Source organism: Phyllostomus hastatus, unplaced genomic scaffold (assembly GCF_019186645.2).
Source record: "Phyllostomus hastatus isolate PE091 unplaced genomic scaffold, TTU_PhHast_1.1 phas_contig_152, whole genome shotgun sequence".
NCBI classification, from domain to species: Eukaryota; Metazoa; Chordata; class Mammalia; order Chiroptera; family Phyllostomidae; genus Phyllostomus; species Phyllostomus hastatus.
The window spans coordinates 14,578,928-14,591,172 of NW_025333622.1; the positions used below are offsets into that span (position 1 = coordinate 14,578,928).

Below are 12,245 nucleotides of genomic sequence, written 5' to 3' on the forward strand. Positions count from 1 at the left end.
AGTAATCTCGGTTCTAGGTCCTTGCTTTTCATGACTTTGAATACTTCTTGCCAGTCCCTTCTTGCCTACAAGGTTTCTTTTGAGAAATTAGCTGATAGTCTTATGGAAGTTTCTTGGTAGGTAACTCTTTGCTTTTCTCTTGCTACTTTTAAGATTCTCTCTCTAACCTTGGCATCTTCATTATGATGTGTCTCGGTGTGCTCCTCTCTGTGTCCATCTTGTTTGGCACTCTGTGTGCTTCCTGGGTTTATATGTCTATTTCCTTTGCCAAATTGGAGGAGTTTCCTTTCATTATTTTTTCAAATAAGTTTTCAATTTCTTGCTCTTCCTCTCCTCCTTCTGGCTTCCCTCTGATTCGGATGTTGGTACCTTTGGAGATGTCCCAGAGGCTTCTTATACTATCCTCCTTTGTTTGAATTCTTGTTTCTTCTTGCTGTCCTGGTTGAATGCTTACTTCTTCTTTCTGTTCCAAATCATTGATTTGAATGCCAGCCTCCTCCCCTTCACTGTTGGTTCCCTATAAATTTTCTTTATTTCACCTTCCTTTCTTCCTTTTTTTTTTAAACCATACTCAATGAATTCTTTGAGCATCCCGATCACCAGTATTTTGAACTCTGCATCTGATAGATTGCTTATCTCGGTTTTGATTAGTTCGTTTTCTGGTGTTTTGTTCTGTTCTCTCATTTGGGCCATATTTCTTTGTTCCCAATTGGCAGCTTCCCTGTGTTTGTTTCTATGTATTAGGTACAGCTGCTTTTACTCCCTGTCTTTGTAGCATGGCCTGTTGTTGATGAATGTGGCTTCTTTAAATCCTTAGTTGTCAGGCTTCCATGCACTTTGAGTTTTTGACAGTTCTGGGTGTTATTTGTTTCGAGGTTTAGTTGTAATTCTCTCTGGTTGCTTGAGGAGGCGAAACATGTCTACCTAGGCCTCCATCTTGACTGGAACTTATTTCTATATTTCTAATGTTCAGGTGTATTGATAAGGCTTTAGGCTATTCTAATCACTCATGTGATACTGTTAAATTCCATATTTCTATGAACCTTTCAGAGAAAGAACAGTTATAGTTTGTAAAACAAAAACTTTACATTTCTTCTAGACTCTTCAGTAGAAGATCAGTATGTATCTCGAAGGCTGATATTTTCTTAAGGTTTTCTTGCTACCAGTTTAAGAAGCAGAATACCAGTGACAGGAACAGTGGTAACATCAGGCTTAAAGTTCAAGTGATAATCTGCTTTACTTTCTCAAATTCAGTAATCAAGGTGAATATGGTCTTCTGAGATAATGAAATACCGCTTCTTTTTTTCTGTTTTAGGTTTCAAATAAAGGAGACCGGGTAGTAGAATGTCAGTTGGAAACTCACAATCGGAAAATGGTTACATTCAAATTTGATTTAGATGGCGATAACCCTGAGGAAATAGCAACAATTATGGTATGTCTGTGTTTGGAGTTCCAATTTTGCCTTAGTATTTGATCTAAATATCCAGTGCCCTAGGCAAATATGCAATATTTTGTCATCTATTTTGACAGTTACACATTTGATTCAATGTGAATATAACTGATACACTAAACCTGTGATTTGGGATATTTTTGTCTAGGACATGTCTCACTAGGTATTAAAGAACTAACTTTCATATCAAGTAAATAAAAATATCGGTAGTATGCAGATAGGGCAGAAGTCATGAAATTGGTGATTGAATGACTTAAAGCTTGAGAAATATTGTATTAATCAGACTGACATCAGATTTCTTTTACAGGTGAACAATGACTTTATCCTAGCAATAGAGAGAGAGTCTTTTGTGGATCAAGTGCGGGAAATTATTGAAAAAGCTGATGAAATGCTCAGTGAGGATGTCAGTGTGGAACCAGAGGGTGACCAGGGATTGGAGAGTCTACAGGGAAAGGATGACTACGGCTTTTCAGGTTCTCAAGTAGGTTCACCATTCCCATAGTGAAGGCTTGTTTATTTAAAATATTACCATAGTGCTAAATTTGCCATGCAAAATATCCAGTGATATCGTCACACCTCTGAGATAATCAAACATATATGTTCTCTTTGCATGTGGCACTTTGCTTTGCCTAATTAAATTTGCCTTTGAGAATGAATTGAATTCTTTTGCTTGTTGTAGAAATTGGAAGGAGAATTCAAACAACCACTTCCTGCATCTTCCATGCCACAGCAAATAGGTGAATTTCTTTTCTTTCCATGTTTGCTCTTACCTTTGACCAAAGAAGTTGTGTGCTAATAATGAAATCTTGAAGATTCATGTCAATGGCAATATAAAAAGAATGCAATTAAGTGGTTTATTTCTCTTAAACCAGGCATTTCTACCAGTTCTTTAACTCAAGTTGTTCATTCTGCTGGAAGACGGTTTATAGTAAGTCCTGTGCCAGAAAGTCGATTACGAGAGTCTAAAGTTTTCACCAGTGAAATATCAGATACGGGTAAGGAATTGCTTCGATTGCATTATTTATAAATTCTGCGGCATGTATGCTGTATTGGAAGCTTGGTCATTAGCAGTAGTTTATTGTCTGTGATGACATAGACAATAAAGAAGAGTAGAAAAATTGGGATTCTAACCAACAAACATATGAAGGAAGTAGGTGATAAAGAGAGAAGATTAAAGAAAAAGAGCCAAAAAGGAGAACCATAGCTAGATACAGTCCCCGTAATAGACACTGTGTGGATGTAGCAGTATGTGTTTGTTTCTCCATTTAGTACTATTGTACGTGCTTTGAGGTTACTTCGTGTACATGCTATCTTATATTTTGATCAAACTACTTTGCTGTTTTAGAGCTTGTCATTTCCTTGGGAAAGGTTTTAAACCTTATTGGTATGTCACATTGGTGGTAATCCAAAAATAGATTGTTAGGACAATCTTTTGAATTCACCCTTTTAAAATGGACTGATTCTGAAATTTGTATTTTCCTTTGTAGTTGCCGCCTCTACGTCTCATGCTGCTGGAATGAACTTGTCTCACTCTGCTTCATCCCTTAGTCTACAGCAGGCCTTTTCTGAACTTAAAAATGCCCAGATGACAGAAGGACCCAATACAGCACCTCCCAATTTTAGTCATACAGGACCAACATTTCCAGTAGTGCCTCCATCCATGGGTAGCATAGCTGGAGTCCCAACCATAGCAGGAACCACACCTTCAGCCTCAGTTCCTATAACTAGTTGTCCTAATGACATTTCCACATCAGTAGTTCAATCTGAGATTACCGTGCCCACTGAAAAAGGGATTGCCACCTGTACAGGTGTAACTTCAAGTGTTCTCTCTATACCACCTGCGTCTGAATCACCAGTACTTTCCAGCGTGGTTTCAAGCATCACAATACCTACTGTTATCTCAACATCAGCAACATCCCAGTCAGTTCAGGCTCCCACATCTGGGAGCATTGTTTCTAGTGTAGGCACTTTCCCCTCCGTACCAGTTTCAACAACTTCAGCCTCTGCAGTGTGCAGTGCTGCTGCCCCAGAGGCTAAGCCTTCACCTGTATTATCTCAGCAGTCAGCAGGCAGTACTTCAGGGGCAGCCTCATTAACCTCAATTTCTGCCACCACTCCATTCCCAAGCATTGCTTCACAGCCATCTCTTCAGCTCAGCAGCAGCACCTCTGCTCCTACTCTAGCTGAAACAGTGGTGGTTAGTGCACACTCACTTGATAAAACATCTCATAGCAGTACAACTGGATTGGCTTTATCCCTCTCTGCATCATCTTCCTCTTCTTCCCCTGGAGCCCTAGTATCTAGTTCTATTTCTCAATCTGGTGGGGTGCATCCTTTGGTCACCCCCTCAGCTGTAGCTCCTGCTCCTGTCCTTTCCCAAGCAGCAGGACCTACTTCTACACCTTTATTACCCCCAGTACCTAGTGTCCCACCCTTGGTACAGCCTGTTGCCAATGTGCCTGCTGTACAGCAGACACTAATTCATAGTCAGCCTCAGCCGGCTTTGCTTCCCAACCAGCCTCATACACACTGTCCTGAAATAGATGTTGATACACAACAATCCAAAGCTGGCATTGATGACATAAAGACTCTAGAAGAAAAACTGCGGTCTCTCTTTAGTGAACACAGCACATCTGGAACTCAACATGCCTCTGTTTCATTGGAGACATCACTAGTAGTAGAGACCAATGTCACACCAGGCATCCCAACCACTGCTGTTGCACCCAGCAAACTCATGACTTCAACTACAAGTACTTGCTTACCACCAACTAGTTTGCCATTGGGAACAACTGGTTTGCCCGTTATACCAGTGGTCACACCTGGGCAAATTTCTACCCCAGTCAGCACTACAGCAGGAGCAAAACCTGGAACTGTTCCATCAAAGCCACCTTTAACTAAGGCTCCAGTAAGATTTTGTTTTGAAATAATTTGATAAATATCACTTTTTTATTCTAATTGTATTCTTTCAACTCAGCTTTGCAGATTACAAATGAATTTATAAAAATGGCTGATAGTAGGCACTTGCTATTAAATAAATTGATTGGAGGTGATTGTAGGATATATATACATTGAACATGAGAGATTTTTCCTTTTGAAATATGGCGGGATTTTTGGGTTAGTTATACTGCATGATTTTCTAAGAATTTATAATAATCAGGCCAAGCATTACAAGTACAATAAAATTACAAGCATTTATTCCTAAATGGTCCAAACTAAAGGGATCTGTTTCCCAGAAGAGAGCTTAATGCTTCTGCTGGCAATTGTGTATAGTAACAGTAGTTCATAATCTTTGTTTCAGTGAGAATGAAGATAATTTTCTGCTTTGCTTAGATTCCACAGATGTACAATATGGGGTCTATAAAAAATTGGAAGTTGTTGGTGAATTTAATACATAGGATGAGAAAAGAATCTAATCCTAGGAATAAAATAACTAGAATGTGTTTTCTAATTCTGTCATAGTGGATTTCTCTCATTCTGCCGTCTTTCAGTCTCCGATCTTCTTCAGTAAGAAGGCTGTACTTTTTTCTGCTGTGGTTATGCATTGCCATTGGTGGGAGATTCTTTTCACAGTAGGGTAATGTAGAGGCTTCACTCAGGCAAAAAAAAAAAAAAAAAATTGCTTGATAATACTGGACTTATGAAGTTTTTTGTTACCATACCAGCACCTTGGTTATTTCTGAACTGTTTTGTTTTCTCAGAAAAGTCTTGTTTTTGGAAAAGCCTAATTGAACCAAGTCATTGGTTCACAAATGTCTGGACTTTGTGAAAGTTCAGACATTTGTTCCCTCCATTTTCCCTGGAAAATAACCTCTTACTAAATTTTACTATTCATTTTATTGATATGTCATAGTAACCCCTATAATAGCATCATGGTTATAAGGTCCTCTATTTATAGATACCAGAGCATAACCCAGGTGACAAGTATGCCTTAACTAGATATATTTATTCTTATGCTTCTGCATTTGAATGAGTTGATCTGTTCTCCAGTATTCAGTGTTTACTCTTAGAGTCTCATGGACTTGAATTTCCCTTTGTTGTTGATAGGTGCTGCCATTGGGTACTGAACTTCCAGCTGGTATTCCATCCAGTGAGCAGCAGCCACCTTTTCCAGGACCATCACTAACTCAGGTGCCCCAAGACTTGGCAGATTTCTTTTTGTAACCCTATTCTTTTCTTTCACAAAGCTTATTTAAATTCTCCACAGTGGGATCTTGGCTTCTGGCTTCTATTTGGTTTTGACTTTGTAACAGCTTTTCTTTTAACAGTGAAGCTAACTGACCCAAGCCGTATTTAAAGTGAGAAGCTTTGCATTATTTTTGTTTATAATGTTGCTTCAAGTAATCTAGAAAACATTTAATATTTTTTGTATCTTACAAAGGAAGAAAATAGCCAAATTGACATTTTGCCAGACAAATGTAACTTCTCTCATTCATACTTTTGTAGAATAATGAGATTGCATCTTAAATATGAACTAAGTCATTCTAGACCATCATGGAAGTAAAGAATTACATGTAAACAAAAGTAACTTTGAAAGTTCCCTAGGAAAGGATACCATACTAATTGATAACACCCTTCTTCTATGAGTTCAGTGCAACCAGTTTTTTCTTGAGTTTGACATTTCTTGCAATGACCACCTAATTAAGTAATTGGCTTAGATATAGGTAGGTATAAGGGTGATGTTTCATGAAAGATATGGGATGGGGGACAAAAAATGGAACTTAGTAAAAATTGTCTATTCTTACATGTTTCAACTTCAGTCACCTTCAAAGTACTCTCCATTTGAATCAATACATCTATTGAGATGTTTTTTTCTACTGCTCAAAACAGTTTTTTAACTCAATTTTGACGCCTTTTAGTGTTTCTGCCATTTTTTGTTTCACTTCTTTCACATCAGCAAAATGTTTCCCTTTGAGGACTTTTTATCCAGGGAACAAAAAATTGTCACTTGTGGTGAGATCAGATGAATACGGAGGATAGGGCACAGGGGTCGTGCCTTCTTTAGTCAAAAAATGTCTGAGTGTGGTGAGGGCAGGTGCACTCGTAAATCACCCATCATGAAATGGGCAAATGCATTGAAAGGGTCTTCAAAAAAATTCACTGAGGCTGAACACAGCTTCTCACAGTAACGCCAGCTGGTGCACTGATACAGATGGGTTCCCAGAACACCCTCCTCATGGGGGAAACCTGTACTACAAGGGGCCTGCCCTCTAGAAGATCATTTCATTTTCTTGGGGATTCCCCCTTGTATATATTTGTCTTTAAATACAAAAATCACACAGCTCAGCTAACATGAGATTCATCATAGAGGAGCTGAGATCAGTGACATGAATGTGAGATTCCTATCTCAAGCTTATTTCTGTCCATTTGATATAATAGTGGTCAGAACTGCCTGCAGTATTTAAATTCTTTTTCCCTTTCCCACTCTACCCTACCACCCCACACATAGAGTTGAATTCCAATAGGAAGTATTCATTATGCATCCATTGTAACCATAAAAAGTTTCTGGGTGGGTCAAGCTAGTAAACATTAAAACTAAATTAGGAAATTTTAAAACTAAAATAATTTAGTTTTAGAATCATAAATAAGAAAAACATAGTAAATTGCTAGTTTGAGAAGTCTAAATTTATCTCTGCTTCTTTAATCCCAAATATACAGTAAAACCTAATGTCATGAACTCTCCATAATAAAGTAATAACTCCAAAAGAGAACCCATTCTATCAACCACTAAGGTTTGAAAAATATTGCATTGTGGAACTCTGTAAATTAGGAGTTTTAAATCTATTTTCTCATTAAAAACATATATTCAAATTTCTGGTTTTTTCTAAGATTTTGTTTATTTTTTTAGGCAGAGGGGAAGGGAGGGAGAAAGAGAGGGAGAGAAAAATCAATGTGTGGTTGCCTCTCACACATCCCTCACTAGGGAACCTGGCCTGCAAGTCAGGCACATGCCCTGACTGGGAATCGAACTAGTGACCCTTTGGTTCGTAGGTTGGCATTCAAACCACTGAGCCGCACCAGCCAGGGCTCAAATTTCTAAGAGGGCTTTAAGTGTGATGAGAAACGGCAATAAGACGTGGAAGGGTGAGGGTAAGTGGATAGTGCTTGCATATAGACAGGGAGGAGCATAAGTAAATGCTACAGAAGAATAGGTTGATAAAAGCTAAGATAGATGTATGTTTAGACTGTAGCAAAGTGTAAAAGTTATGGGTCAGTCGAAAGCATAAAACAGTATGTTCTGTATTAATGGGGTATTTATACTCTGAATATGCCAAAATGTATAATTACTGTGGCTGTTTTCATTCAGTCTCAGCAACCTCTGGAAGATCTTGATGCTCAGTTGAGAAGGGCACTTAGTCCAGAGACTGCTGCAGTGACATCTGCGGTGGGTGTAAGTTTTGAAAATCTTGATGAAATCTTTCCTAATATATTATATTCCTAGACCATTAATGCCTTTAATGCCTATTTAGTCTTTGGTTGGTTGTTTTGGCCATCAGAAATGAGACAGGTTAATGAAAAATTAACACTGATCCAGTTGTGTAACTGGAAAAGATTTGGAGGAAACTATACTTTAAAGTTTTAACTTCTTCCTTTTAGGTGTGTGACACAATAATGTTCTGATTAAAACTAGTTTTTCTATGATTATTGAAGATATACTTAACAGTATACCATGAGAAAAAAAAGAAAGCAGTATAGAAGGATCAAGACTCAGTTTCTTTGAAATCTGTCTTTCTTTACATGAGGCTTATTTTTAGGCTGTTAAAAATCAAGAAAACTTGCTTAGATATAAGTGTTTCTTCACACATACTACCTTTCTGTCTGCCCTTTATAAAAGCCAGAAGAAAGGTAGCAGGACAAAAGTTTCAGAGTGGCTGAAGCTAAAGATTTTGTGGTGTGTGTGTGTGTGTGTGTTTTGCAGCCTGTGTCCGTGGTGGCTCCAACAGCAGTTACAGAAGCAGGAGCACAGCCTCCGAAGGATGGTGAGAAACATCTTCTTCCTCTTATATTACCGCTTCCAAACTTCCCTATAATTGATGTTAAAGGGTACTATTTCAAAGACACATTCTTAAGAATGTAGGTGTACTTGAGACTATTTTAAAGCACATTTTTATGTATGTCATGACCAAGGACCATTGATACTAATTTCCAAGAGCATGTAATATTAGCAAGTTAATGCATCTTTTACTTTTTTTTTTAAGAGGGAATAATGCAAGAAGGGGTAGTGGTAGTTTCTTAACATAAAACCCCTTGTTATTAACTAGGCTAGATTCTTGCTAAGAGAGACAAGGAAAAACATATATATATGTATATAAAAGTTAATTTACTGGTGTTGGCTTTTGTGATACTGAATATATAGAGATAGAGATAAACTTGAATAGCATGGATGGTAGAAGTACAAATGTAAGACATCAATTAATCAGTTTAAACATTTTTATCTATTTTTGGAGTCTTTAGTGTTGGCATGCCCATAAAATATAATCTCCTTAAGTTCCAACTTAATTTTGCAAAAATTATTAATATCAGCAACTTAAATATTTTATTAGGACTTTTATCATCATGTGCTTAGTCATAAGTTAGCATCAATTACTGCTGTTCTAAAGTTGTATAGTGAGTCTCTACACTTAAATCATCAGTCCCACAAAGCCTAGGAACTTTAAAAGTTCTATTTTTTTGTTGCCTTTTCCTTCAGAATCAAATTTAAAAGTGAAAATACTTAAATGTGAGCTATACTTAATGCAGTGTGATTTTTGTACAGCACAAAAATTGTACTTATTATTAATTTCCCTTTTTATAATATATCTATTCTCAGTACCACCTGGCACAAATATACTTCCTGTATAACTATTAAGAAGATTACCTAAATGCTCTTCTTCCTGTCTTTCTTAAATGCTAAATTTTACTTAAAACTAAAAAATATTTTCAAGGGAATTGCCTCTCTTTTTAAAATCACTGGGACAAATTATAAAGTCTAAAAATGGAGAAATTAAAAGGTAATGTAGAATATGAAAAAGTTAGCCTTTCAAATCACAGAGTAAGTGATGGAATATTTCATTAAATGGTTGCAACAACTGGACAGCCACCTGGAAAAAAACAAGGATAGATTGCTAGTCTTAGACCAAAATAAATTCCAAATGGATCAAAGATGGAAAATGGTATCATAAAATGGGACTATGAAAAGACATAAAAGGAATTTTTTTTTTTAAACTAGAGCAGGATCAACAACTTTTTCTGTACAAGGCCAGAAAGTAAACATTTCAGGCTTTGCCAGCCATTCAGTCTCTGACACAACTACTCAGATCTGTTATAGCCTAAAAGTATCAATAGACAATGCATAAGTGAGTGAGTTTCTGTGTTCCAATAAAGTTTACTTAAAAAAACAAGCAGTGGGTTGAATTTGGTCCATACATTGTAGCTTGCTGATCCCTCATATGGAGAAAGGTGGTATTATGTTTAATACCCAGCCTGGAGTCAGTAACAGATTTAAATTTTTCTGCATGGAAAAAACATGCCATTAGGTCCAAAGATAAATGAAAAACTAGGACATGTATGTGTTTATGTATTCATATCACAAAGAGGGGTACTTTGCTAATATAAAGAGTTCTATAAATTCAGCATGGACCAAAAATTAAAAGATACAGAAAAAAGAAACTTAGGCATGAAAATACCTTAACTTCCTTTATGATAACAGAAATGGAAAGTAAAACTACAAGTGACAGCATTTCTCATTTCTCATTGGTATATTCAGAAGTTTAATAGCCACTGATGACTTGGTACAGCCTCTGTGGAGATAAATTTAGTAATGTCTGTTAAGTTTTAAGTGGAAATGATTCAGCATTTCCATTCTTCGGTATTTACTCCATATATCTAAAAGAAAATATTTATTAGAACATTTTTATAATTTTAAGAAGTTTGGATAACTTAATGTTCAACAGTAGAAGCATGGTTAAAATGTACGTTTAAAAATTCATATCTAAATGTTTCATGCATATAGTACAATACTACGCATCCACTAAAAAGAATGAGACATTGATGCAGAATGATCTCTAGGTTGTATCATTTAATGAAAATATCACAATCAGTGTTCTCCTGGTTGTATAAAATAAGGAAAATGCTAGTATAGATTCTACATTATCTCTGGAAAGAAACTGAAACAAGCAATCGTTGCTAGAGAGGACACAGGTGCCTTCAAAGTAGCTCAGAGCTACTTACTAGTGGTTCTACCACTGTGACTGCCTTGTTCTAGGGTTTTGCCTGAGTGTTGCCTAACAGTTTACCATAGCTAGTGTTCATTTTAAAAATGGGTCATAATATCCTAGGTAAAAATCTCATTGTTCCCTTCTTTTATATATATCTTGGAGTATCAATAACCGAGTATATCTGCCTGTTAACTTTAGTTTTTATAGTATCTCCTAATATTGTAGTTAAGCTGCTTTGGTTATATAGTACTTAACCCTTTTCAGTGGAGGATACATTCCAAGACCCCCAGGGAATGCCTGAACCTCCAATAATGCAGAACCCTATATTTATACTATGTTTTTTTTCCAGTACATACATACCTATGATAAAGTTTAAATTTCTAAATTAGGCACAGTCAGAGACTAACAGCAATGACTAATAAAAAATAGAGCAACTCTATCAATATACTGTAATAAAAGTTAATTGAATGTCCTCTCTCTCTACTTGGAATTACCATGGGTAGCTGAAATCATTGAAAATGAACCAGTAGATAAGGGGGACTTCTGTAGGTAACTTATTTCTTCAAACAATATCATATCAGCATACACCTGTATAGGTAAAGGTAGAAGGTCAATGATTAATTTTCAGTCTTGGACAGTTTTTCCCAACCAGCATAATCTTTTATATTAAAGGGATCTTGTAGGAGAGCAAATAGTAACCTTCCCCTTGTTGAACAAGGCCTAAGGGGAAAGGAAGGTAAGGAAACTTTCCCCGTCTGATATGTAGTTTCCTTTTGCCAAATTTCTGACCAAAGGGAAAAGAAGCTAACTAAAGATGCTAATTTATTTTCCTACTCTATCTATTTGTTCCAGTGCCACAAGTTACAGCAACTAGTTCAGGAACTGGTGTTTTTAAGACGGGACGATTTCAGGTAAGACTGCCACTTTTCCTTGCTTTGATTCCTTTTTGGGAGTATATTTGGGAGTATATATATTTACTAAAATTATTACCTACCTTTTGGGACAAAATTGCCAACTTGATGATATATTTGTTTTGTGTAGCACTTTATTCTTACTGTTTTCCCCAGGATTACTTTTTGGGGTGTATTTACTTCCTTTCCTTTTTTCCTGTACATGTGTATATCTAAAATTGACCTTGCTTCACCTCCTAACCATTCTTCTTGTTAGTCATTAGGTTGCTTTTGCAACATAAGTAAAGTAGCAACAGTAAACATCTTTGTATATAAAAATATTTTCCACATTTAGGATAACCTTTAGGATTAATTTCTGAAGTAAAAATATTGGGTCAGCATCGAGTGATACATCATTTTACTCCACCAATTGGCCCAACAAGTGAACATTTTCTGGCTCTTAGTATGTAGTGCCAAACAAGCTTTGAAAGTAATTCTTATTACTGTTTTAACAACTACTTTCCAGTTATTCTTGTTAACCTGTGGTCGCCAGTGCCAGTTCAACACCAACACCAATGGGAATCTTCAGTTTGAGGTGCAGTTTCTAAAGAAAGGAACTTTATTCAGTGCAAAACAGCTCAATTGTAATACAGCACAGAATGCCTGCATGGCAGCCCTGGGGCTATGCCTCTCTCTGACTAGACAGTTCCG

The 12,245-nt window shown here is 36.6% G+C and overlaps 1 protein-coding gene across 19 annotated transcripts in view; it reads left to right on the forward strand.

The window, feature by feature from the left end:
• Positions 1-12,245, forward strand: part of WNK1 (WNK lysine deficient protein kinase 1) — a 144,637-nt gene that overhangs the window by 117,867 nt on the left and 14,525 nt on the right. For 18 of the 19 annotated variants that reach the window (XM_045830485.1, XM_045830468.1, XM_045830471.1 and 15 more), the window contains 9 exons: positions 1,316-1,432; positions 1,758-1,931; positions 2,130-2,187; positions 2,323-2,445; positions 2,938-4,355; positions 5,495-5,578; positions 7,755-7,838; positions 8,367-8,427; positions 11,497-11,555. In XM_045830485.1, the coding sequence (XP_045686441.1) occupies positions 1,316-1,432; positions 1,758-1,931; positions 2,130-2,187; positions 2,323-2,445; positions 2,938-4,355; positions 5,495-5,578; positions 7,755-7,838; positions 8,367-8,427; positions 11,497-11,555 (2,178 nt within the window). The remainder of the gene's footprint in view (positions 1-1,315; positions 1,433-1,757; positions 1,932-2,129; positions 2,188-2,322; positions 2,446-2,937; positions 4,356-5,494; positions 5,579-7,754; positions 7,839-8,366; positions 8,428-11,496; positions 11,556-12,245) is intronic. The other variant, XM_045830470.1, reaches the window with a different exon arrangement.